The sequence below is a fragment of the Alnus glutinosa genome, chromosome 4 (genome assembly GCF_958979055.1).
Source record: "Alnus glutinosa chromosome 4, dhAlnGlut1.1, whole genome shotgun sequence".
Classification (NCBI taxonomy): domain Eukaryota; kingdom Viridiplantae; phylum Streptophyta; class Magnoliopsida; order Fagales; family Betulaceae; genus Alnus; species Alnus glutinosa.
Window position 1 is genome coordinate 26,274,512 of NC_084889.1, and position 27,096 is coordinate 26,301,607.

Consider the following 27,096-nt stretch of genomic DNA (forward strand, 5'->3'; position numbering starts at 1 on the left):
ACATTTTGTAGCAAAAATTGTTCCACACACCATAGAACTGTCTATTTTTTTAATGCACAAATCCTCACCATTTTTTGAGTAATGCTATATGCAAGACCTTTATCTCATTTTTCTCCCTAAAAACTTATGTAACTTTTAAAATCATCATTGGATCAAAATTCAATAGTGATTTATCTAAAATTGAATAGTGATTTTAAAAGCTACATCAATTTTAGGGGATACAAGGGGGATAAAGGTCTTAAGTATAGCATTACTACCATTTTTTATATGACATACATTACTTTGACAAAATAGCTAAGCCACTATGTGTAGAGTAATGCCTAACATTAATTACTCCCTAAGGCGTTAGAGCACTGACACCAGCTTACCTAAATGTAGGAAAAGCTACTAAAAAACTCTGGGAATATATTATGAGATTTGATTTTATATTATCGGATTTGATTTCACAATTGATTGTAAATTGACTGTAATCAAATCAAATCAGATTTGAATACATTTAAATTAGATTTGATTTGATCTCTCATACCTTTTCTGTCTCTGCCTCCCAATAAATAGGGACCCTTTATATTGTAAATTCATTAAGTGAATAAGAAAAACAATGTAGCTTTCGGGGTTTTATCTTGTACGTGGACGTAGATCATAGACCGAACTACGTAAAATCTTCGCGTCTATTTTATTATTTTGTCTCTCTTTATTCCGCTTTTATTTTAAGTTCCTTTAGCATTATCTTTTCGTTCACCTACTATGGGCGCTCAACATTTCCTACATAAATAAGAAGATTGAATCGTTCCAACTTTGCTAAGAAATTTTGGTTTTTTTTTCTTTAACAAATTATTTTTTTCCTTATCAAACAAAACTTCATTTATTAAGAAAGGCGAGCTATTGTGCACACGAGACATTGGCTCGTTTGATAATGCTCTTTGGTTAAAAACTTTTGTTTTTTATGCTCCGTTTGTTTCGGCGTAAAATGATTTATGGAAAATGGTTTCGGTATTTTTCGGTGTTTGGTAGGGGCAAAAATAATGATCAACCGGAAAATGATTTCCGTTTGACCAAAAATTCTTAATAAATTTCGGAAAATGATTTACACTTTTTAAAAGCGTAAATCATTTTCCGTAGATGGTAGATGCAGTCGACTCTCTTTTAAACAACGCAGTCGACCTTTACGTTCAAGTAGTTGATTATTGTCGAATTTCGACAAGTTAGATTCCGACTCCAGTCGGTGCCGGAATTTGACAAATTAAGCCGGAATCCAGCGATGTCCGGCAGATGTTGCTGGATTCCGGGGATACCATTCTAGATTCCGGGCCAGACTGGCCGGAGCGGCCGGATCTCTGGCTATCTCGCCGGATTCGGCCAGAACGCCGAAGATCCGGCCGTCTTGCCGTGATACTTGCCGGAGAGGCCGGATCCGGCCTGGATCAGGCCAGAACGGCCAGACTCCTGGCATCTAGCCTGATCCGGCCAGCTGGTCGAAAATTGGCCAGGACGGCCGGCTTCCGGTTAACTGGCTGGGATCCGGCCGTTTTGTGCCGAATTCCGACAAAGATCGCCGGAATCCGGCAACTTTCCCCGGAATATGTATATGCCAAATATAAAAAAATATTTTTATATTATTTTTTATTTTGTGAATAAAATTTATTTTTTTTAAATTAATATGATTAAATTAAAATATGAAAAATATTTGTAATTTTCCGCACGCTCCAAACACCGAAAAATGATTTCGACGGAAAATATTTTTCTGAAAAATGACTTCCTTGAAACTATTTTATGACATAAATCATTTTACACCGAAACAAACGGAGCATTAGTTGAAAAAATATTTGATATGACATAAATGTGAATGTTATTTTAAGTATTTTATGAGTTTTCTGTGTTGAAGCTATTTGTTAAAACCTTTACATTTTCTTTTTTGTTATAAAAAGAAAAAAGAATGGGGTAATTACCTTCTTCTCCCATGAACTACAAAAAAATGCGCGATGCCTCCATGAACTACCAACTAGACCAAAATAGAGAATTTAACTAACAAAGACAACCATTTTCCCCCCTTCCGTCAGTTAGAGGGGTTAAAAGAAATAGTCAACGGGTCATGTGCCGTTTTACATGGGGGCATGTTGGAAGATGGTGGTAGTTCATGGGGGAAAAAGAGGAAGATGATGGTAGTTCATGGGGGGAAAAGAGGAAGAAAATGAGGGTAAAACGGCCTGTGACGGTCACGTGACCCGTTGACCGTTTGTTTTAACCCATTTGACTGAGGGAAGGGGGGAAAATGGTTGTATTTGGTAGTTGAATGCTCTATTTTGGTCGAGTTGGTAGTTCATGGGGGCATTGCGCATTTTTTGGTAGTTCATGGGGGGAAAAGGTAATTATCCAAAAAAAAAAAAAAAAAAGCAATGCAAACTCAAAAAGCATTATCAAACGAACCCTAATTAACCTAACGGACATACTTAGAAGAAAAAGTAGAATTCTGATAATGGGCCTCATGAACTTTATATTTACTTATAAAATATCATGTTGCAGACATACCAATGCCTTCTTCTACAAATATTATCCAAGAGAAGGCTTTGAACCAATTACATATATCTAACACTTTGCTAGAAAACCCAAAATGAAAATGAAAAAAATGATCGAACATGGAAGTTAAAGTACGTACAACATCTATTAATGATGCAGAAGCTCAAGGGCTTCTAACAAAGTGGGTCTAAACCTATTCACATCAACCTTCACATTTTGTCTGTCCATATACACTGATTTGAAGGCTGCCCATCCTTGTTTCTGGATTGTAGAGGGGTCACTCAGAACGACATCGTCGAGGGGGTATTGTTGTATCAGACTGCTCTCTTCTTTGCTTATCTTATATTCCAAGTAATGTATATTCATATCCTTTGAGGGCTCTCCAAAATAAGATGTTGCCAGCCATTCGAATCCCCCAAAGGGAACAACTTGGATGAAAATGGCGTTCTTGGGAAGGAAAACAATGTTAGCCAGACCAGCTCCATGAACACCCATCAGCACATCGCATGAATTCACCATTTCTGCAAACTTTGAAACGTCCATGGTCGCCTCTGCAATGTATACCTGACAAAATATTGATTAAATGATTAAATTTACTATTTCCTATAAGCTTAAGTTTATAGAATAATTGATGATTTAGGGTGCGTTTGGAATTGCGATTTCGTAGACAATAAGTGCGATTTTAAACCAAATCGCAGAACATAGATCGTTTGGGAACTGCGTTTTTAAAAATTGCGATTTGAAAACGCAGAAAATCTGCTTTTTCAAATCGCAGATAAGATGATGCTTTTTTGAAAACGCAGAATTTTAAAGGTAAATTCGCGATTTTAAAGGCTAAATTGCGATTTTGCCAAACGCCTAACTGCGTTTTTAAAAATCACTTTTTTCAAATCGTTATTTTAAATCGTACTTTTTGAAATCGCAAACCCAAACGGACCCTTAACATGGTATCAGAGACAGATATCATGATTTCGAACCCTGATCAACTCCACTATTCACCTCTCATTTCAACTAAATATTTCACGTGTTGGGTCTTACTTATTAAAAAGTGGAGTTTGAGCACACACGTGAGAGAGATTGTTAAAGTATTGAGTAAGGTTATATTTGATACGCGGAATGATTATTCCATTAGAAAAAATGAATAGTTATTAAGAATGAAAGGAATAGATCGAATGGTGTTAAAGTAGTCATTCTTGATAGTAATAGTTATTTTAAGGCTATTTTATTTTACATTCTTTTATTTTCAATAAAAAAAAAATTATACATTTTTTTTATTGGAATAATTATTTCGTATACCAAACGTAACCTAAATGATTAAATTTACTATTTTTTAGAAAGGAAAAGTACACATACCCTCCTCAAACTACCACTTTATTGTTAATGTGCCTCCAAACTACCAATTGTGTTAAAGTCCTTTCTTAAATTACCAAAAAAGTCAATGTTCCCCTAAAGCCAACAAAAAGACAAAATAACCCTAAAAAAGTTTCAATAAGACAAATATATCCTTATAAATTCGAAAAAAAAGACTAAAACTAAAAAAAATATATATTTTTAAATTAAAAAAAAAAAACATTTTTTTTTTAAAGAACAAAAAAAAAAAGGAGAAAAATGAAAATTCAAGGGGTGGCCCAAATTGAAATTGTATAAAACAATCTAAAAAATAATTTTTCAGTTTTTTATTTTTATTTTATTTTTTTAAAAAAATAATAATTTTTTTAAAAATTTTATGAAGAGTATTTTTGTCATTGTGGAACACATTGACATTATTTAATAGTTTATGAGATAAATTGACATAATTAGTAATTTGAGAAAGACATAACGATTATAAATGAAGGATACCTTGTAGCCCAAGCTTCTTGCCAGTTTAGTGATTTCTCGTACGTTGGTAAAAGACCGTGTTCTCCTTCTTGAAATGATCAGAAGCCGGGGCGGCCTTCTACGTTGACCATCTCTGAGTTTGACCGCATTAGCTTTCTTTAACGAATACGCACTTCTTAAGAGCTCTCTGAAGTCGCTCATGGAGTATGAATATTTTGAAGAATCAATACTCATCTCTTTGAGATTTCGTTTAAGACCAACCACCACACGTGGGAAGCAATGTACTTCTTCTTCTCTGTCGATGTCTATCAACTCATACCTGTTAAAATATAAATTAAATGATTAAATTTATCTCTTTTAATTAATTAACATGGTGTCAGATTCGAGATTTTGAGTTTAAACAGACTCCATTATTCATCTCTCATTTCAATTAAAAGAAATGTTATTTTGCATTATCCCAACATATTTAGCTACTTAATTCACCGTTGACTCTTTTTTTTTTTTTCCTTTTCAGTTAAGATTGATTTAAATGTGAATTGAGCACGTTACGCCAGCTAAGTATGCTAAGAGAATGCAAAATAGTATTTATTTTTAATTAAATATTTCACGTATTGAACCTCACCTATTAAAGGAGATCTTGAAAACCCACATATAAGGGGCCAGAGTGTAAGAAGCAAAAAACTTCACTTACACCCTCGGCCCCAAGTATAAGCGATTTTACAATCATAACTTTAAAGTTTAAAAATTTGTAATATCGGTATCTCATGTTTCAGCTCCTCTTAATTTCACTTTTTTTTAAAATGTCCAAAATGCCCCCATTTTGTTTGGTGATCCACAACAAATTTTCTCTTTCTTTTTTAAAAATAAAAAATAAAAATGGGGGCATTTTGGGATTTTAACAAAAAAATGAGTGAAATTAAAAAGTACCGAAATTGCAAATTTTTAAACTTCAAAATTATAATTATAAAACTACATAACTAATTTAATTAAGAGGAGTAAGTGAGCTTTTTTTTAAAAAAAATTAAATAATTAAATTAATTCATTCCTATTATCATACACTTTTAAAACTAGGGGTGATTTAACAATACCTTGACAACTTCTTTAGGATTGCTTGGAACTTTGCAATCCACCATGGCCTTCTGTCGGTTGTGAGAAATTGAACTTCTCCATTGTATTGTCGAGAAGTTAAATACAGTGGAATAAGTATGTCCGTAAAATCGTGGAAATGGTTTCCTGCATATCCTCCTTGAGAAAACAGAATGGCCGGAACGCTGTGATTTTTGTTGCATTGGGGGATCATTTCCTCCTGACCCGATGATAATTTTACCGACCATTCTCTAACTTGACTCATTGCCGTCCGGTCACTTTTCCGAGCATAAGGTCTTATACTCCATGAGTTGTTTTTCCCAGCACCCAAGATGCTCATCTGAGATGAAACAAGGGAAATGGAGGATGAATTTCCTTGAATCCTTACATCCCCGTTGATTTCGCAAATATCTCCTCCTGGTTCCATAACATTGCACAGTGGCTCCATTTTCTTCACCACGGGCTCCGTTTTCTCTGTCACTGGCTCCGTTTTCTCTGTTGCAGGCTCACTTTTCTCTGTCACGATTTCTTCCGCTGAAAATTGAAAACCAAAATGAATTTTAGTGGTCAGTCATAATTCAGGTCACCAGGCTAATAAGCTTAGTTTTTTATTTTATTTTTTATTTTTATTGATATCCGGGTCTTCGTCTCGACTAAAAGCATTCTCTCCACATGAATTAGGTAAAGCTCGAATTTTCACTTACGGGAGTGACCATGGCCTTAAGAAACTGTTTGCACTAAAAAAGAGTCAAACTTTAAACTTGATGCTTCTTGAAGTACCGTAACAAAGTAACTTACCATTAGAGCCAAACCTCCTTGAGAGCATTACATGTATGCTCATTGTTTAAGATTTTTTGCAAATGAAAACAATGACCCTTAGACATGATGTTCGCTAAGCTTAGTTTCAGTTCATATATATATATATATGTATATGTATGTATGTATGTATGTATGTATGGCTATGTTCAGTAAGAGGTGCTTTCTGCCAGAAACTCTACTAAGTGAGCCAGTCTTCTAGACTTCTACTTGTCAAGATTGATCAAAGCTCACCCTCAGTTGTTTCCTGGGAGTAGCTTGTATTCTTTTCTGCTAAGTGAGGAGGGGAGCTGCCTGTATCTCTGACCATCAGCATTTTGAAACCAGCACCCATAGACAGCTTCAAGTTCACTGTAAAACCAACACATACAAGATAAGAAGAGGAAGAAATACTACAATGGCAACTCAAAACACATCACTATAGCACAGAAGTTAACATAGATTCGAACAGTTAAAATGATCAAAACAATTTGATAGTATTCTATATTGTTTTGTGAAAATTCCAATGGTTAGAAAGTAGAAGAAGAAGAGAGAACTTACGAACTGGCAGAGGACCCAAATAAGGCTTAAAAACAGTACAGAAGCTCAATGCAATGAGCAAGCAGCCAAGAAATGCTCCATATCTCAATCTTTTCTGCTCATGCTTACTAAAGCTTCTGGCAAGTAGATCATCGTACATCATTTTTGGCAGCTAAGCACAAAGACCCTTGTTCAGGCTTTATCGATCCTTGAAGAAAATAATCATCCTATAAGAATCAGTCTATGCTTTTAAAACCTCTAAATGAACTAGTTTCTGAAGTTTCAGTGGGCGGCAGATCAAGATTTTAATGCCATATTTAGTTGAAAATTGGAAGAAGTTGTGGTGCAATTTTCTATGAATTGTTGCTCCCCACGAAGTTGTTAGCTCCAGGGAAATTTAAAAAAAAAAGCTAAAGAAATCGGATGAAAGAGACCCTCTGGTTGACTGTTGAGACAAACAGCTAGCTTTTTTTTTCATGATTGCTTTGGTGATATTGCTTGCATATATTGAGAATGAACAGCAGTCGTGGATTCCAGTTTGAAAGGTCTGGATCGATCAACTAAACTTCGAAGAAAATTGTGGACATCATAGTAATTAACTGACACGATAATGTCTCAAACGACCAAAGGAGCTATGAAATCATCACCATTATTACCTGCATGTTTACCATGTGCAGGTTAATTGGCTTAGCTTAATTTGTGACGACTAGTACTCTATGCTAAATATGTACTTGGCAGAGAGTACTAGTCGTCACAAATTTAAGCTAAGCCAACCACAAGTCTGGCCGCTGAGTAATTGGTCAACTTTTCACCTCTAAATAGCTAGTGACATATATGGCATTTTTTCTAAAGGAAAAAATTTAATAATAATAATAATAAAAAACAAGAACAATGATTCCAGTTAATAATATTAACAAGGCCATCCCAACTTGAAATCCTTTGAGGTTGTAGTAAGAAAATTATACCATAAATAAGAGGTTTAGTAACCTGCTGGTTAAATCACTACTTATTTCAAAAGTTTATGTTAATATAAGAAATAATGAATTTAATACTTTTAACTAATATTTTAACACTCATCATCAATTGTATGTGGGCTAAAACTCTCAATTAATAAATGATGCCTAATACCTTGAATATTTAATTAACACATTAGGTAAATTGATAAAAACAAGGTTTAAACTTAGAATTTTTAACTCTAAAACCATGTTAATTCATCATCCTACTGATAAGAAAAAGTAAAAATTAATTATTTAATTAATTTTCTAACATACAGTGCCTATATGTATTTTCAGGCAAATGAAATAGTTAAGCCATGAAAGGAGCTGGCAAATCAAGTAATATATGCCAACAAATAAATGCCACTGATTGCTGACGTTTTAAAAACGCCAAAATGCTACTCCTTTATTTTTTTTTATTTTTATTTTTTTGGTAACAATGAAGATATAGGTCGAAAAGTGCCTCAACTTACATGCCCAATTGTAATAGTGATGAGAAACGTCGGCCATCCAAAAAAGTTGTATGGTAGTTTGGTAGAGAGGAGAGAGGGACATGTTAACAATCTTTGTCTCTGTGTTGGTGGGATGCATGATGTGTTTGTATTTTAAATCTATTCTCTTTCTCAAGGATTACGTGTGTGCCACAAAATAATACTCCATGTTATTTAAGTCTTGGATATATAGCTCTCCCTAAGGAGGAGTTGTTAATGGATTATTATTTAAAAACTATACCCTTGGACCGACCCGACCCTATATATATATATATATCCTGTGGTTGAGACATTAGATTAACAATGTTCTTATGATTTTCAACATATATATATATATATATATATATTTTAATTTAATCTCTCTCTCTCTCTTTGGGAGAGATATGGACAAGATCAAGCACCTAACCAAAAATATATTGACTTTATATTGTTTGAAGATCATAGAATATGAAAGTAGTATCCATATACCACGCCAAGTCAATGTTAGGTAGAAAATGCATTTACCTTGAACCTTATTTCTTCTTGCCCTACCTAAACTTTGAGAGAGCATGTGCACAGCAATGGCGGTGTATTTCTCTCGAAAATTTCACGCAAAAGAAAAAGAAAGACGTTTTAAACACCTCTTTCTTTCTTTTTTTTGATAAATTTACTAAAAGGGTATTGAACTTTCACATTTTTTGAAAGAAAATACTTGAAGTTCAAAACATCTCAATTTAGGGTATCTATTTTTTGGAAAGTTTCAATTATGGGTTTTCTGTTAAGATTTTCTGTTAAATTCTATTAAAACTCCCAAAATATTCCTTTTTTTTTTTTATTAAAAAAAAAAAAATCAAAATTTTCAAAGGTTCAGGCGCGCATGGGTAGGACAGAAATTTCCTACAAACTAATTTGTACAAAATTTCCTACAACCCACATATGAAAAGGACAAGTGTCCTTTAAACATGTGAGACAGTGAGAAGCACATTTTTTTTTTTTTTTATTAATGCTATTAAAAAAATATGTAAGAAACACATACTATTTAAATAACATGTGATTCTCACATGCCAAGGGACACATGTCAATTTTATATGTGGGTTGTAGGAAATTTCCTATAAACCAGTTTGTAGGAAATTTCTGTCATTTTTGTAAATTCTGTTAAATTCTAACCAACACTTAAATCCTAACATTTTTTTTCCCTAAAAAAAATGAGGGGTATTTTAGAAATTTTGATAGGATTTAACGAAAAATCCTGCAGAATGACCCTTAATTGAGACTTTACAAAAATGGATACCATAAATTGAGACGCTTTAAAGTTTAAGTATATTTTTTGAAAAATGGTAGAAGTTCAATATCTTTTAGGGAATTTCTCAAAAATTTATTTATTTTTTTCTAAAAAAAAAAAAAAAAAAATTATTATTAACGTTTTCCTTTCCTCCCTGCCAAAATGTTGTTTTGTCTCCCCATTAGAAAATGCTAATGACAAAAAATAAATTCCAAAGTTCCAAGCATAGAGAAGGTTTCTACCGTCCAAATTATAGGCCTATGATTGAATCTTACGTACACGCGGGACTCATTGGAAAGTTGGGGGTGTTGCAGTTCTCATGTCACATCTTTCTCCCCACCATTTCAATTAAAAGATTAAAAAGGTTTAATTATTATACTTAATCAAATCGGGTACGAGATCATATAGCTAGATTATGTGAATCGTATTAACTTTGATTATCTCAACATTTGATTTGATAAAAAAAAGGGGCAATGTGAAGTACCCCGACATTATCCATGAAAAGGGGCACACGGAAACTATGAGAAACAAACGTAACTCTGAATATGCGTTTGGTACTGTCATTTTAAATCAAATTGTAGAAAATGTACCGTTTGAGATTACGTCTTTAAAAAATTATAATTTAAATCGTCAACAAGGGAGTGCATTTTAAAAAACGCACGATTTTAAAAGTTAAACTTTGATTTTACCAAATACTCAACTGTGTTTTTAAAAATCGCGTTTTCAAATCGCACTTTTTAAAATCATTAACTTTTAAATTACAAACCCAAACGAATCATGAGTAAGAAATCGTAGGTTGGACCAATTCATTGTAAATAAGAAGAAAAAAAAAAAATCACTTAACCCAATTGAATTGTCACCACTTTTTCAATTACCCCACCTAATTTAAAAAAACTCTCAATTTAGTGTATCTATCTTTCAATTTCACCACTCCATTAGGATTTTCCGTTAAATCCTGTCAAAGCTCCCAAAATACTCTTATATATATAATTTTAAAGATTTAGACAGACGTGGGTATTTTTGTAAAATTCATTAAATTCTAACCAACACCTAAATCTTAATATTTTTTTTTAGAAAAAAAAGATGGGTATTTTGGATATTTTGACACCCCTCCGTTAGGATTTGTCGAAAAATCCTAACGGATTGATGAAATTGAAAAAAATTGAAAGATGAATAAAATAAATTTAGAGTTTTTTAACTTTATTAGATAATTACAAATATGATAAAAGTTCACGAAGTTAATTAAAGTTTAAAAAAAGAAAATGAAAAAGTGAGATTAATTAGTGAAATGAAGGCAACAGAAAAGTAACAGATATAAAAAAAGAGAGGGGGAAAATGGATGAGCTAATTAAATTTAAGGGTTAAATATGTTTTTGGTTCCTAAGTTTTGAAAATTTTATTTTTTTAGTATTTGAGTATAAATTTACATCACAAATGGTATTTTCGTTTTAAAAAATACCAAATTAGTACCTTAGTTAAGTTTCCATCCAAAAACTAATGGCTCGCTAGATGTCGGGTTGACACATGTTTTAGTATAAAAAAATAAAAATCTTTAAAAATTAATTAAAAAATATTAAAAACTTAAAAAAATTGAAAAAGAAAAAGAAGCCAACCGGTTTGGGGTGGCCGAACCACCCCACCACCTCTTGGCAAAAAAAAAAAATTATTTGGTCAAAGGTTTTGGCCCTTGAGGGTGGCCGAACCACCCCGTACCAGCCGGTTTGGACCCTTATGGGCAAACCCTCCAAAATTAAGAGGTTTTGTCTAATTTTTTTTTTTTTTCAATTTATTAAAAGTCCTGTTTGTTTCGAAGTTTTAGTTATTTTCGAGTATTTGATCAAGACAGAAAATTTGGTCTGCTGAAATCATTTTATGGGTCAATTAAAAAGAAAAAAAAAGTTGGTTTCTTCTCACCAATGGTCTTGAGCCCCATATTTTGGTGTTTTTTTTTTTTTTTTTTTTTCAAAAAAAATGATAAAGATTTTTAGTAAAACCAAACACTACAACTTATTCAACATTATTACAAATTTACAATAAAAGGTTGGAATAATTGCACTCTTGATCCTTGAAGTTAGCCTAAATTACAAATTACTTCCTGTGATTCAAAAAGTTTATAGAGAGTTCTTGTAGTAAATTATAATTACACATCAATCCCTAAACACGTTTTCTATCCACCAAGTTAACAGATTTCGTTAGTCAGGCACGTCACACCCAATAGGAAGCCGACACGAAATAATAGCCACCCCCATAGGTGATGGGGGGTGATGCGCAGGCCACCCCTAGAGGTGGCAGTGGGTGGCGTGCGGCCACCACCATTGGCTGGAGGTGGCCTGGCCGCCACCCTTGAAGGGGTGGCTGCCACCTTTAGTAATTTTATTTTTATTTTTTGAAAAAAAAAAACAAATATTTTTATTTTATTTTATTTATATTTTTATTAGATTTTTTTTTTAATTTTTTTATTTTTATTTTTTGTAATAGACACGTGTCGGCTTTCTATTTGGTATGATATGACTGACTAATGGAATCAGTTAACTTGGTAGATGGAAAACGTGTTAAGGAACTGATTTATAATTATAGTTTACCATAAGGACTCTCCATGAACTTTTTGAACCACAGATGATTGATTTGTAATTTAGGCCAACACTAGGAACCAATAGTGCAATTATCCCTAAAAAATTAATAATTTTTTTTGGATAATAGTTTTGATACAAAATATATTTCTTCAGAAAATACTTTATATTGAAACAAACACAAACATACTAAGGCCTCGTTTGGTTCTCGGAATAGACCCCTAGAATGAAATAACTATTCCATAAAAAAGTTATTACTTTGTTGAGTAGGAGTTTATTCATAGAATTAGTTATTTCCATTAGAATAACTATTTATTTACGAAGAAAAATACATATTCCTCTAAAATCAAAGGAATAGCATTTCCTAAAGGAATAAACTACATTTAAATAATAATAAAAAAAAAAACCACTCATTTTTTTTTTAAGAATAAAAAAAAAAATTCCACATTTACAATGGCGGGTCGACCATCCATTGGGGTGGTCAGCCAGCCATTATATGGAGACGAGGGTGGTTACACCAACCCCGAACACCTTGTGGTGGACCCCCGAGGTGTTCTGGGGGTGGTTCGACCACCCCCGAAGCATTTGGGGTGGTCGCCACCCACTAGTTTTCAATTTTTTTTTTTTTTTTTTTTTTTTTTTTTTTTTTTAAATAATGTAGTATTTTTTTTTTTTTTAAAGTAATTTTAATTAGATTCCAATTAAAGTATATGAGTTGTTACCAAACTAAAGAGTAGGAATAGCCATTCCATTCCACTCTCTTATATTCTTGGTAATAATTATTTCATTTTCCAATGGAATACTCATTCCGCAAACCAAACGAGACTTAAGTTTCTTAGAAGGAGCTTAAGTTCAGAATTATGGGCTTTTAATTATAGTGCTTATTTTATTTTTTTATTTTTTAAAAAATCTTGTTCTAAGCATCATCATGCCAGCTCTTCCATTAAGCCAATAAGGCAGTTGCCTAATGCCACTAAAGAAAAAAGGCCCCCAAATATATATATATATATATATATATATATATATATATATATATATATTCGGGCCACAAGTCACATAGAGAGAAAAATGCCTTAATTATGGTGAATGATTAGTCGATCGTCTTTAATTAAGGCCCTAATTATGATTAAAAAACCGACTAGCAATGAAAAGATGGAAAGAATTCAATATGGCCCCCATTATAGAAAAATATTTGTCATAGCTCAGCATTAAGGGCTCAATTATGGTAAAATTATTCAATTTTAAGAAATTAAAATCATAAGACCATGACAGTTTGCAAAAAAATAAATAAATAAATTGTCCTAAACTTGGAAGTTTTTTTTTTTTTTTTTTTTTTTTTTTTTTTTTTTTTTAAATTGTTAGGATTTATTTTCAGAACCAAATGCTGTAAAATAAGTTTTACAAATAGAAGAAAGTACTCCAATTGACGTACAAAATTATATAAACGGACTAGATTATTTTTTAAATGCATATATCGCTTACAAGACTTTATTAACAACACTTGTTACAGTTGATTATGTAAAAAGAAGTTTTTTTTTTTTTTTTTTTAAATTTTTTTTCAAATTAAAATTAATAAAATCCACCTAAGATCGACAATATCACAAAAAATAATAATAATTAAGTGAACTAGTTATATTATCAAGGGAAAACTTCACTTATAAACCTTGATCTTTCATCACTTTTGAAAAACTGTACCAAAACTTTAAAAATTATCAATTTAGGATATCCATATTTTAATTTTTTTTCAATTTCAACCATCTGTTAGAATTTTCCATTAAATCTTATCAAAATTCTCAAAATATATACTCCTGTGTTTATTTTGTTAAGAAATATTTATAAATTGTTTCAAAGATTTAGGTATGAGTATTTTTGTAAATTCTGTAAAATTTTAATCAATACCTAATCCTAGCAATTTTTTTTTTCCTCAAATAAATCAGTGGTATTTTAAAAATTTTGACAACACTTAATAAAAAATTCTAATGAAGGGTTGAAATTAAAAAAAAAAAAATTGAAAGATGAATATTCTAAATTGATACTTTTTAAAATTTGGATATATATATAAATTGACACAATTTTTTTTTCAAGGATCTTTCCACAATTATTTTTGAACCATCTACTTTGCTCTTGTGAAACTCCCATGGTAAAAGTGGCCTGCAGCCATTGACTTTTGATTAAATTATATAAATTTTGGCGTCTTAAAAATTATAATTCATCCTCATTGACTTCTTAAAAATCATTATATTAAGAATCTCCATTCCCCCTCTTGTATGGCATGTCAAAAAAATCTTAATGAAATGGTAAAATTTTGACAAAATTTAACAAAAAATTCTATTGAAACAGTGAAATAAAAAAAAATAAAAAAATTGAAAGATCAATACACTAAATGAAGAGTTTTAAAAACTTATGAGAGTAATTATAAAATTTAGTAACGTAATTAGCTGGCTAGCTTGCTGGTAGTAATCCAAACTCTTGATGATGGAACACATGAACTTGTTGGAATTTGAGCTCAATTTCTGCATCAAATTCTTGTGGGAAATGGCCCGTGTGTTGGTGCATGAGGGTACCATTTAGAGTATAATGGGTGAAAGAGGTGTAGTTGGGATTTCATAATAATAACCCCTCTATTTTGTAACTTTTCTCTTTTGCAAGGCTTTTCTTTTTCCAAAGCTCTCTGGTTAGTGGTTCCATCATTCCATGCACTTTAAAATATGATCATGGTGCCGGTTGTTCCAACTGAAATTAAAATACAAAGAAAGCCTCCCTCCAACGGCTACCAACTTGTTTGCCAATGTTGACTAATGATTTGAAAAACCCTAGAGGGAAAAAAGGGTACTCAATAATCATGGGGGTACGTGTGTGTTTTTGTTTTTAGTTTCTTTTGTGACCTTTATATATATATATATACCGAGTAATGCTACACATCATCCTCTTGTCCTCCTTTTATCACCCCAAAATTGATGTGGCTCTTAAAATCACCATTGTATCAAAATCCAATGGTGATCTATCATAAATCCAATGGTAATTTTAAGAGCCACATCAATTTTGGGGTGATAAAAGGAGGACAAGGGGATGATGTGTAGTATTACTCATATATACCATGTCCCTTGATAATTGAGATCACCAAATTTTTGTAAGGATATCTGTTGCCGGGGTTTGTTTACTTCAAATCAAAATCAAGCTTGAAAAAAAGAAGTTATAGATAGCACAGTATCACAAGAAAACAGGAGAGTATTTTAGGTGATTGTATCTTTTAGTTACGAATGGGTATATATATAGAGGGAGAAAAGTACACATAACCATCTCAAACTACCATTTCATTGTTAATGTACTCTCAAATTATCAATTGTATCAATGTCTCCTCCTAAACTACCAAAAAATGTCAATATCCCCCTAATGATAAAAATACACTTCATAAAATTATGAAAAAAAAATTAAAAAAATATAAAATAACAAAAATTTATACCAAAAAAATTTTAAAAAATAAAAACAATTTTTTCTTTTTTCTTTTTTGTTTGTTTCTTTTCTTTTTCTTTTTTTAAAAAATAATTTTCAGTTATTTTCCCCTTCTTTAAAAAATTGTTCTTTTTCATTTTTTTTTTAATTTAATAAAAAACTGGTTTTTTTTTTCTTTTTCCTTTTTTTTAAAAAAAATTGTTATTATAATTTTTAGTTATTTTTCATTTGCTTTTTTTTTAAAAAAAATCATTCTTTTTCGATTTTTTTTTTTTTTTCATTTTTTCATTTAATTTGTTTTAACAGATATTTTTTGGTTTTTTTTTTTAAATTTTTTTTTTAGTTTTTGTTTTTTTTTTTTTTGTTTTTTTTGAATTTATAAGGACATTTTTGTCTTACAAAAAAATTTAGGGTCATCTTTGTCTTTTGTTAGTATTAGGGGGGACATTAACATTTTTTAATAGTTTGAGGGAGGACATTGACACAATTGGTAGTTTGGGGGGTACATTGACAATTTATATGATGTAGGTATTCTACTTTTAAATTGAGTGAAAACTTCATTTCATTTTTTTGAACTTTTATTACTTTTCCAGTTACTTATCAAAGTTAAAAAAAAACTCTCAATTTAATGCATCAAACTTTAAAATAGTTAAGAAAAATTTTACTCAACTCTTCTGAATTGTTGTCGCTTTTGCAATTATTTCTCTAAACTTAAAAAACTCTCAATTTAGTGTATTCATCTTTCATTTTTTTTTTTTTTTAATTTCACACATCCGTTACGATTTTTCGTTAAATTCTGTCAAAATTTACAAAATACCCATTGTTTTTTTTTTTTTTTTTTTTTTTTTTTTTTTAAAAAAAAAAAAATATCAAATGTTTAGGCATGAGTATTTTTACAAATTCTGTTAAATCCTGATCATTTCCTAAATCATTGCAATTTTTTTTCTTTTTTCTTTCCTAAAACAATATGCGTATTTTGAAAATTTTGACACCCCTCCATTTGGATTATCCGTTAAATCCTTTTTTTTTGAACAAAGTAGAATATTTTCATTGAAAGAACAAAAACTGATCCCATAAAAGGATCTAGGGAGAGGAAATCTCCCTAAGTACAACAAGCCATACAATATCTATCACATGGGTAGAGGCCTCCTTAGTTAAACAATGTGCAACATTATTGGCCTCTCTACCCACATGGACCACGGATGCATGTCTAAGACCAAGAATCTGTTCCTTAATTCCATCAACAAAATGGCTTGCAGCAATTAGATTTTGAGAGACGGAATTTACATCATCAACCACTTGTTTTGCATCTCCCGCCAAAATTACCTAAAAAAAACTTGTTGCTTTACAGAACAAAACGGCCTCTAAAGCCGCCATAGCTTCCGCAACTTTGGGTGCCGCCACGACATGTTTTGTAACAGCCTGTGCACCCAAGACATTGCCAGTGTTGTCTCTAGCCACAATACCAATGCCAATTAATTTTTTTTTTTTTATCATTTACTAAAGCATCTCAATTTATCTTGACAATACCATATGGTGGAGGCTTCCACCCTGTCAGTGCACTAGCAGAACACCGCATCCTATTGTTAATGATATGCTCATCTTGTCTTCTATTATACATGTGATACTCATCAAGAAGAGCCACGGCCTTAGTGAAAACCACCTGAGGATGGGTAAATATGGATTCAAAAATAAATTTATTCCTCCTCAACCAAATTCTACGTGAGAGCACAACCATTAGCTCCATGTCTTCAGTTATTTAACTTGTGCAGACAAAATTCCACCAATTGCATGAAGGACTCTCCCACAAAAGCAATTTTCTGGAAAATCAAAAAGCCCCCTCCCCACAAATCTTGAGCTGTCGAATAGTTCCAAAGAGCATGAAGTCCTGATTCAGATTCTCTGCAACAACAAGGACAATACTCATTCTCCACAATTTTCCTTCTAAGTAGTTTTTTTTTTTTTTTTTTTTTTTTTTTGTGGGTAGGAGGTCATTACAAGTATGCCACATGAAAATCTTGACGTTATTCAGAACCCCCAAACTTCAAATTGTAGACCAGACCCTGTGACCACTGTCTTTCTTGGATGTGCTTCCATTATTCCGCGCCTTAACTTTCATTCCCATGTGATAGGCACTCCTCACAGAAAAGATACCACTTGTGGTTCCTCTCCAAACAAGCCTATCCAGTGGTAGAGTAGGGCATAAGGGAATAGAAGCAATAACCTTGGCCTCTTTCAGGATGAAGATCTCTACGATGATACTAGAGTTCCACCCATGCACCTCATGGTCAATAAGCATCGAGACTGTAGAAGAATCAGGAATAACCCTAGGAGGGGACTGCACTGTATATGAAATAGGCATCGGTATCCACCTATCCTACCAAATTTTAATACTCTTTCCATCACCAATTCGCCACACCAACCCTTCTTGTAACAGTTCCTTGGCCGACAGCAAACTTCTCCACACATATAAAGGCCTATTACCCAAATCAAAGCACAAAAAAGAACCATGTGGGAAATATTTAGCCTTGAGTACCTGAGAAACAAGAAAGTTGGGATCCTGTACAAGCCTCCACCCTTGCTTAGCCAGCAAGGCCTTATTAAAAATGGTGAGCTCCCAAAATCCAAGCCCCCCTGCCACCTTTGATTTTCCCTTTTTTTCCTAACATATCCAGTGAACATTTATCTCTTTCGCCATATGGCCCCACCAAAACCGCTGCACCATGCTTTGCAAATCTCTACAAAGGGTAATTGGAAGTAGAAGCACACTTATATTATAGGTGGGAATTGCCTGCCTAGGATAGAAATTTGACCTTCCAATTGTTTAACCTCTGCTAAACCCGATCTTTGATAGAGTTAAAAGACTGGATTTTGGATTTGCCAATAATGGAAGGCAAACCAAGGTAGGTATCTATCCGTTGAGTCTCAGAAAAGCTGGATAAGCTAAGAATCTCTTGACATTTGGTTGCACTAGTGTTCCGACTGAATATGATAGAAGTCTTCTGAATATTCACCTTTTGTCCCGACCTAGTTTCATAGACTTCTAGAGTTCTCATTAAGCGCCTCCATTAGACCGATTTGACTTTACAGAAAAGCAGGCTATCATCCGTAAATAGTAAATGACTGAGCCTTGGTCCACGAGGGGATGTAGGGACCCTAGTGATAACCCCCGTATCCACAGTCTGAGAGATCAAAGCACTGAAAGCTTCAGCACAAAACAGAAAAAGATAAGGAGAATAGGATCTCTCTGACGGATACCCCTTGTAGGTCGGATATTCCCCATCGGATGACCATTTACCACCACAGAGTATGTGATTGTCCGGACACAACTCATCACCAACTGTATCCATCTTTCCTCAAATCCAAGCTTCCGCATAACAGATTCCAAAAAAGCCTATTCCACTTTGTCATAGGCTTTACTCATATCCAGCTTCAATCCCATATAGCCTAGCTTGCTCCACATCCGGGTCTGGATAGTGTGCATTGTCTCATATACCACAATAATGTTATCAGTGATCAAACGCCTAGGAATAAAAGCACTTTAGGATAGGGAAATAATATATGGCAGCACTTCCTTGAGCCGGTTGGCCAAGACTTTAGAAATTAATTTATAAATAACATTACATAAACTAATGGGTCTAAAGTCAGTGACACAACGAGGGGATGCAATTTTTGGGATCAAAGCAATATTTGTTAAATTAATCATTGGATCCAGATAACCAGTACTGAAGAAAAACATGATAGCATTGCAAACCTCTTGGTGAATTGTGGCCCAATTTTGCTAGAAGAAACTGGCGGTGAAGCCATCTGGACTAGGGGCCTTCAAGGCTGCCATCTGATTCAATGCTGTACTAATCTCCTCCAAGGTGAAATCAACCAGAAGTCTGCTATTCATCACTTGAGTAACCTTTCTCTGGACAAATCTGGTACTGGCTTCAACCTCTAGGCTAGTCCCTGCCATAAACAAGGTCTGAAAATAGTGCACAAATGCCCCTTCAATCTCCTCCTGATTGGAACACCGTTTTCCCTCCTGGTCAACAATATTTTCGATATGTTGGCTTCTGTATTTTTGATTAGCACTAACATGAAAAAACACGGTATTTTTATCACCAAATTTTAGTCAATTCTCCTTTGCCCGTTGCTTCCATTTGACCTCTTCCTGTTCAAGAAAAGAGTGTGTTTCATCTTTAACTTGACACTCCTTCTCCAGTTCACAAACAGACTCCTGCATTTGAAGATGCTGCAGTTCCTACTCCTTTAATCTTATTTTTTCCTCCAAATTTCCACCTTCTTTTCTCACCCACTTATGGAACACCCTTTGGCACCCTTTCAAATTATTCCTCACTTTGGTCCATGCAGTCTCCCGGGAGTCTCAAACCCTCCACACTTGTTTAACCAGATTCCCATAGTCCTTGTACTTTTCCCAACTCGCTTCATACCTGAATTGTTGTCTCTTTTGCCAAGCCATATCACGATGTTTGGAGAAAAACACAAGGAGAGGGTTGTGATTTGAGCAATTTCTGGGCAAAACATCAACACTGACCACATCAAAAAATCGGCTCCACTCATGGTTGGCAATTGCTCTATCCAGCTTTTCTCTTGTAATGTTGCCCCCCATTCGATCATTACACCATGTGTATCTAGGTCCCGCTAAACCCAAGTCCAACAGATTGCAATCGGACAGGGCCATTTGGAAAGACTCCATTTGGGATCGGGGTTGGGAGGTGATACTAGACTTTTCACCCTGGGATAAAATTTCATTAAAGTCTCCTAGGCAGAGCCATGGGGTTGGAGATAGTGTTGCCAGATGTCGAAGCAACACCTATGAAAGTTGCTGCTTAGAGACCTCAGGTTGTTCATAAAAACTAGTTAGCTTTTAGGAAGCTCTAGAAGGGACATCCTTAATCACTGCATTTATATGATTACTACTAAAATTCTGTATCTCAACCACAGTAGTAGACTTCCAAAGAAGAATCAAACCCCCACTCTTCACTTGACAGTCCACTATGAACATATTATCCAAACCAATTCTAGAAGGTAGAAAATTTACCCTCTGTCATGTTACTTTGGTTTCCATAAGGAAGACCAAAGTAGGCTTCTTGTCCTTCACCAGACGGCAAAGGGAACGGACTGTCTGAGGGTTCCCAAGCCCCCGACAGTTCCAACTTAGGGCAATCATGGCATTCGGCAGGGCTGCTCCACAACCTCCGCCAGAATCCCCCTACTAGGATTGGTGCGACTCGCATACTTCCTCTCCTTATTTGAAAAACCACCCTCACGACCACCAGTCAACTTCCGTTTTGCAACTTGCCCTTCTGCATGCACTTTCTGTCTCTCCTTAATAGACAGAGAGCCAGAGAAACTCCCCTGCTTACCTCACTTCTTTCCCCCTTTTGAGTTGCCTCTAGTTGACCCTTGTGAACGATCAACAGTAACCGAGAAGCTAGGTTCAGTATGTGGTTGTTTTGTAGAAGCTTTTGACCTGTTCACCAGCACTGTTGGAGATAAACTGGTATGCGGTTAATTGGATTTACATGTGTTCATTACATGGGGGTTGCTAGATACAACTGTGGGAAAATAGGACGTGGCACTGGGGGTCCCAATCCAGTTGGACCTCATGCAGCCCATCCCCCACAGGTTGCCATTTCATTCGGCCCACTGTTGAGTCCCAGCTCCCCACATAACGGGGTGAAAGCCCATTAACCAGGCTTGTATCTGAAGCTGCTCCAATAATACCTCCAGCTGGAACGTTATGTTTTAAACCCATTCCATTCAAATTCTCATCATCGCCTGAAACTGACGTTTCCTTCTGGAGGAAACTTTTTGCTTTACTTCCATCATCCTCGTTCTTAATGTCTGCTTTCCTTCCAAAACCGTCACCCTGCACATCACCATTAAAGCTCTGAGGACTTTGTAACGGATCACCATTACAACAATCACGTCTAACTCGCCGAGAACCACGCTCCCGGGAATCTCGCTCCATCATTCCAAAGTCCGTCAAACCAGGGCTTTCCAATCCTGGATCTCGCCTTGAATGTGACATGGGATAAGGGTTACTGCTACCGAAGCATGCACTACCACCCACGGTGCCCACCGCCTCCTTGAGTGTACTAAAGCTTCTTACACCCTTCTGATACTGCCCAAAATCCACCTTATCTCTCCCCTTATGATCAACTCCACCACGCCATTTGCGAAAGGCTGGAGCAACCTTGAGCCACGACCCAAAGGGAGTATCTCTTGGTAACCCACCATCATGATGAACATTTTGAACCGCACAGCCCAGGTTTTCATGGCGTACCATACCACACAGGTAGCAGAAATTGGGCAATTTTTCGTTCTTGAAGGCCACCCAAGTGGACTTATTTTTTATATTAATCTTCCTTCCCTTGTCAAGCGGTTTAGAAAGATCATGATAATCCGCACTCTAAGGTATTCCTTCCACGCTGCATCCCTAACATTCACTTCAACATCTTCCACTTTACCAATGGTAGAGCCAATTTGGTGCTCGATCTCCAGCCCCATACAAGCCAATGGAAGATTATACATTCTCACCCAGAATGCCGTCTTCTCGAAAACCATTTGGGATGGGGGTGTAAAGCCATCAAAATCCATTACAGCAACAAGGTTGCCATCAAACAGCCATGGCCTCCCTTCTAACACGTTGGTTTTTTCCCATGCATGCTCAAATTCTATAAAAAAAAGATTATCACCAAGCACCTTGAAAGAGACCGAACCCAGAGTCTTCCATGCACGCAACATGTGGACCCGAATGAAGTCTTTTGGAACAACTCTGTTCGCCAATAATTTTCCAACCAGATAGATTTGCCCCTTGTAGATAAAGGGGCGGCCCGATCTTCTCCTATCTGAACTTTCGAATCCTTCTTCTCGGAAAGAGTAAACTTACCCCGCATAGATGAGAGGGTTTCCATGACAACAACCCTAAAAAAAACTCACCAACGACAAAAAACAGTCGAATAAAATCACCACTAGCCTGGAAGCGCTAGAAGACAAGGAAACAGACAAATGTCTAAAAAGATAGAGCAAAAATGGAAAACTCTAGACCTGGCTAAGGTCAAATGAAAAAAATTCAACCCTAGTTTTTCATAGAAAGAAAACCAAAGAGAAAGAAATATTCCGTTAAATCCTAATGGATGAATGAAATTGAAATTTTTTTAAAGATTGAGAGTTTTTGAAGTTTAAGGAAATAATTGCAAATGTAATGGAATTAAGTTCAGAGGGTTAAGTGAAGTTTCTCAAAAAATTTACCATCTTATATCTCTGGTAGGGTTTGGAGTTAAATCAAATGGTAAATGAGAAAATATTTATCTTTTCCTAATGGTCATATTTCTAAACATTTGTCTTATTCTAACAATCATATTTTAAAATTTTGCCTTTTCCTAACGGTCATATTTTTGAATATTTATCTTATCTTAACGGTTAGGGCCGGCTCGATACACTTTGATATTGTCATTTTTTGGTAGTTTAGAGGAGACATTGACATAATTGGTAGTTTGAGGCTACATTGACAATTGGGTGGTAGTTTGAAATGGGGTATGTGTACTTTTCCTTTATTTTTATTTATTTTTAGGACTTGTGTAGTGTAATTTCTATCTTTTTAATGGTTGGAATAAATGATATATTATTAGCATTGAATGTTAAAGCAATCTATGTCATTTGAAAATGATTCAATTGGCAGTTGAGATCAAAATTTATTGCTATCCCTTTAAATTATGATTGAAATTTTGGCTGCTCAATACTCATCACAAAACCAAAAAAAATCTATACCCACAATGTTATTGAATATTATTGTTATTTTCATTCTCTTCGTTATTCCTTATTAATATTCATTAATTGGGGTCCTCAGGTGATGCCTAATTCTCCCTATGGTAGATTCGGGCATTGTAACGGTCATATTTTTGAAATATTTTTCTTATCCTAAATGTCATTTAAAAAAAAAAAAAACATTTGTCTTTTCCTAATAGTCATATTTTTTTTTAATTGTTTTTATTTTTTCTAACTGTCATTTCAATATAAATAAACATTAGGATAAGAAATAAAAAATAGAGAGAGAAATGAACGTTTGCTTTGAGTGTGAAAAAGAAATAAAAAAAAAGGGGAGATAAATTTTATTATTTTTTATTCTTTTGGAGATAAATGGTGAATAGTATTCATGCACCAAACAAAAAAAAAATACCCATTTGCTGAGGCTATTGGGGAGTTTCTTTCTCTCTCTCTCTCTCTCTCTCTCTCTTTTGATTTGGCTCACCAAAATAGCTAAAAAATTATTTGAGTGAGTCTACTAGAAATGCTCTTTAATGGCCAAACTATTAGCGATGACCAAGTGTCGTCCCTGATAGTCTTAGATATTTGTTGTCACTAATATGCTGATGTTTTAAGATTTTAAAGTTATCATTGGATCAAAATTCAATAATAATCTATTTCAAATTCAATGGTAATTTCAAAAGTCACGTACACCACCTTTAGAGAGCTAAAGAGAGGGACAAATCTTCATACTAGCATTACGTGCTCATATATATATATATATATATGCACACACTTAAAGCTATATATAAAGAGCGAATGGATTATCAACAATGCATTTTATTTGAGAGTAAAATGGCCATTTTAATTTTCCTGATGAGTAGTTAGAGTTTAGAGATTTGTTTCGGTATTTTTGTCTTCTAGGCATGATATTACCTTGTTTGGGTTCTCTTTGTGTGTTCTACTTGTTTTGTTTTTGTTGTTTGTTTTTTGTTTTTTTGTTGTTTTGTTTTTTTTTTGAATTTCCCCCGTCCTTTATATTGGGCTTTGATGAATAATTATGGGTTTTAAGATTTTGGTCGGATTTGTGAGTTGGGTTGTTATGAAGTACTTTGGGAGAATTATATATGATTGTAATTATCATTAATCTTTGAGTTTTAACATCCAGGATACGTTTCTAAATAATAATTAATTTTATGCTTCCTAAATGCACTAACCATCTATGGAGAGGATCTGTTTCCCTCCCACGAGAGAAGCTTTTTTTATTTTTTATTTTTTTTATTTATATATATTTTTTTTAAATAGAAACCATACCATCTCCTTTGTGATAGGAGTGTAATTCCGGACTAGTTATAACTGGCTAGGAAACGGGCTCCGACCACTAATCGGCTCTGGGTTACAGAAAAATGGGGAAGTCAGAGCAGGTTATTTATTTCCTAGACACTCGGTTATAACCGGATAACTGGCTCTGGATGTATATATATATTATTTTGGGTCTATATATATATTAGACATGGACATGAGCTTTTCTTTGGGCTTTGCACCGGTTCAATACCACACAGCCCACTGCCCTTTCAGCATTTCTTTTGTGAAGAAGGTTCTAGAGACCCACAGCCCACTGCCCTCTCGATGCAACCTCAACACCCGTTTCTGTAAAAAAGAAAGAGGTACCGAAAGGCCAAAGAAGACCTCTCGAGGACATGGCTTCCACTGCCATTGAGGTACATTTGTGTAGTTATTAGCTGTTGCTTAATGACTCAGATTTAAAGTTTGAATATCTTGACAACGATGATACGTTCTCAAGTTTTCATCTATAATCATGCAGAAAATCATCAGTGCATGTAATTGATGCAAAAACAATGTCAACTAATCCTGTTGCAGTTGTTGAGTTACCCCACAGAGTTCCGTATGGGTTCCATGCCTTCTTTGTGTCAGAGCTCAGTGTTACATCAATTGCTTTTGGATTTAATTTCTTTCTTACATTTCTGTCACTCCAGAGTTGAAATTAACTTCAAAGCAAATTCCTGAGAGTTTTGTAAAAAAATGAAGCTTGAGGACAGACAAGAATGACTCGAATGAGACCCAAAAAAATAAAAAACTCCATGCAGCTCATAGAAAGTAGGATTAGAACAGATGAAGGGTTGGAAACGTATAAGTAGGAGATGTTCAATAGTGATCACTTCTACTGAGGGAAGATTGAAAAGACATAGCTCAACTGGAGTGGATGGCAGAAACAGAGAAGTATATCTAGGATGTTATGAGGTCAATCACGCATTTAATGAGGGATACAAGCCCAGAGTCACTTCACGGTACCAAATACAATCCATGAAATTGAAAACTGAGTGGTATTCTGTGTAATGTATACTGTATCCCCCCCCCCCCCCTCTATAATGCTTCATTTTAATGAACTATCTTGTGAACTAGATGAGAGCATTCTCATGCTGTTTGGTTGTTTTTCTTTTCTTTTCTTTTCTTTTAATTACCCGGTTCAGATAACCTGTTTTCACTTGGATAACCGGGCAAAAACCGGTTACCGGGAATCGGCTCGGGGTTTACACCTCTACTTTGTGAGGGCCTTCCACCACCACTGCGTAGCTTTTTTCGAGGGAGGAGGGATGGACTTTGTTCTCGCCCTCCTCCCCTCTTCCCCTCCGCCTAATGCGGTTGCCCCTTCTCTCTCATTTGTCACTGACCCTCTCTTGTTTTCTTCTTTTTTGCCACGAAGTAGCTTCTCTGACATTCCTCCGCCTCCAGATCTCCTCGCCTCACCCGATCGTTACTGTTACAGAATAAAGAGCCATTGCAGCATGTCAAAAATATCTCCTTGATTTCCTCTCCAATATCTTTCCTTATTTTCCTACCTGATTTCCTCAATATTTTCCACTTTAATATTTCCTGATTGTGTGGGATGTGCTGCCCTATATTAGCCTATATATTCCTATCTTTTGTAATCAAAAGCACTCAATGAAATAAGAAGCAATGTAGTCATTTTCTATCCTTCGTGTTCTCTCCTTCCCTTCTATCTCTTCTATTTTATTTAATATGGTATCAGAGCCCTTTGGCTAACACCTCACGATCTTGGTTTCTTCTTCGCTGCAGCACACTCTTTCAGCCATTTTATCAAACACGTCTCACCCATCACATGGTTCTGCCTAAAAATAGAGCTTCATCTCTGCCACTCCCAACATCTCAACTCCATCCACACAGAAACGCTCATAGTTTCTAATCTATCTCAGTTTTCATCTTCATCTCCCAAAATTTTCTCTCTTTCACTCAAAAAATAAAAATAAAAAATGCATATCACAATCCCTTGCCACAAAGTTTGTGTGCTCCATTGCAGCACCACCTCCGGCGTCTTTTCCAGCATTCTTCCCCAACAACTTCTCCACCGGCCAAGTCTCCCACCTCTAGCACCGTATCCGGCCGCGAATCCTCCGGTTTCCGTGCCTTCTCCATCCACTGTGAACTCTCCTCCTAAGGTTGTCCACAAGTTGCAATTTCTTTTTCTTTTTGGTTTTATTTCTTGTCTATCGACCTTTTTTTTTAGTCTATTTTTCTTTTATTTGTTTTGTCTTGTGCTGTACTATGAAGAAGATGTTGCCAAAAAAAAAAAAAGAGAGAGAAAAAAAAAGAGAAGGAAAATCTCTCTTTGGCCCATTGTTGGCCTAATTTCAAGCTCGAAGCAAATTTTCAAAGGCCCAAGCTCATTTAAGCCCATTGTTGGCCCAATCTCTTGTTTGTGGTAATGTTTCAAAACCCAAGCCTGTCTTTAATTTCTTTTGGCCCATAGTTGGCTTTATTTTTAGCCTTTG

General features: G+C 34.6%; 1 protein-coding gene across 1 annotated transcript; it reads right to left on the reverse strand.

The window, feature by feature from the left end:
• Positions 1 to 2,462: 2,462 nt before the first annotated feature.
• Positions 2,463 to 7,353, reverse strand: LOC133865213 (alpha-1,3-arabinosyltransferase XAT3). Its single transcript, XM_062301577.1, has 5 exons — positions 6,775 to 7,353; positions 6,469 to 6,585; positions 5,421 to 5,952; positions 4,354 to 4,651; positions 2,463 to 3,078 (listed from the first exon to the last, which is right to left on the reverse strand). The coding sequence occupies exons 1-5, from the start codon at positions 6,914 to 6,916 to the stop codon at positions 2,662 to 2,664; spliced, it is 1,506 nt and encodes a 501-aa protein (XP_062157561.1). The 5' UTR covers positions 6,917 to 7,353; the 3' UTR covers positions 2,463 to 2,661.
• Positions 7,354 to 27,096: the final 19,743 nt, after the last annotated feature.

Bases quoted from the DNA above. Each gene is read 5' to 3' on its own strand.
- LOC133865213 (XM_062301577.1), bottom strand. From the start codon at position 6,916: ATGATGTACGATGATCTACTTGCCAGAAGCTTTAGTAAGCATGAGCAG. The intron at 6,586-6,774 runs GTAAGTTCTCTC...TTGGTTTTACAG, and splicing joins TTTGGGTCCTCTGCCAGTTC to TGAACTTGAAGCTGTCTATG. The intron at 3,079-4,353 runs GTATCCTTCATT...ATATTTTGTCAG, and splicing joins CAAGAAGCTTGGGCTACAAG to GTATACATTGCAGAGGCGAC.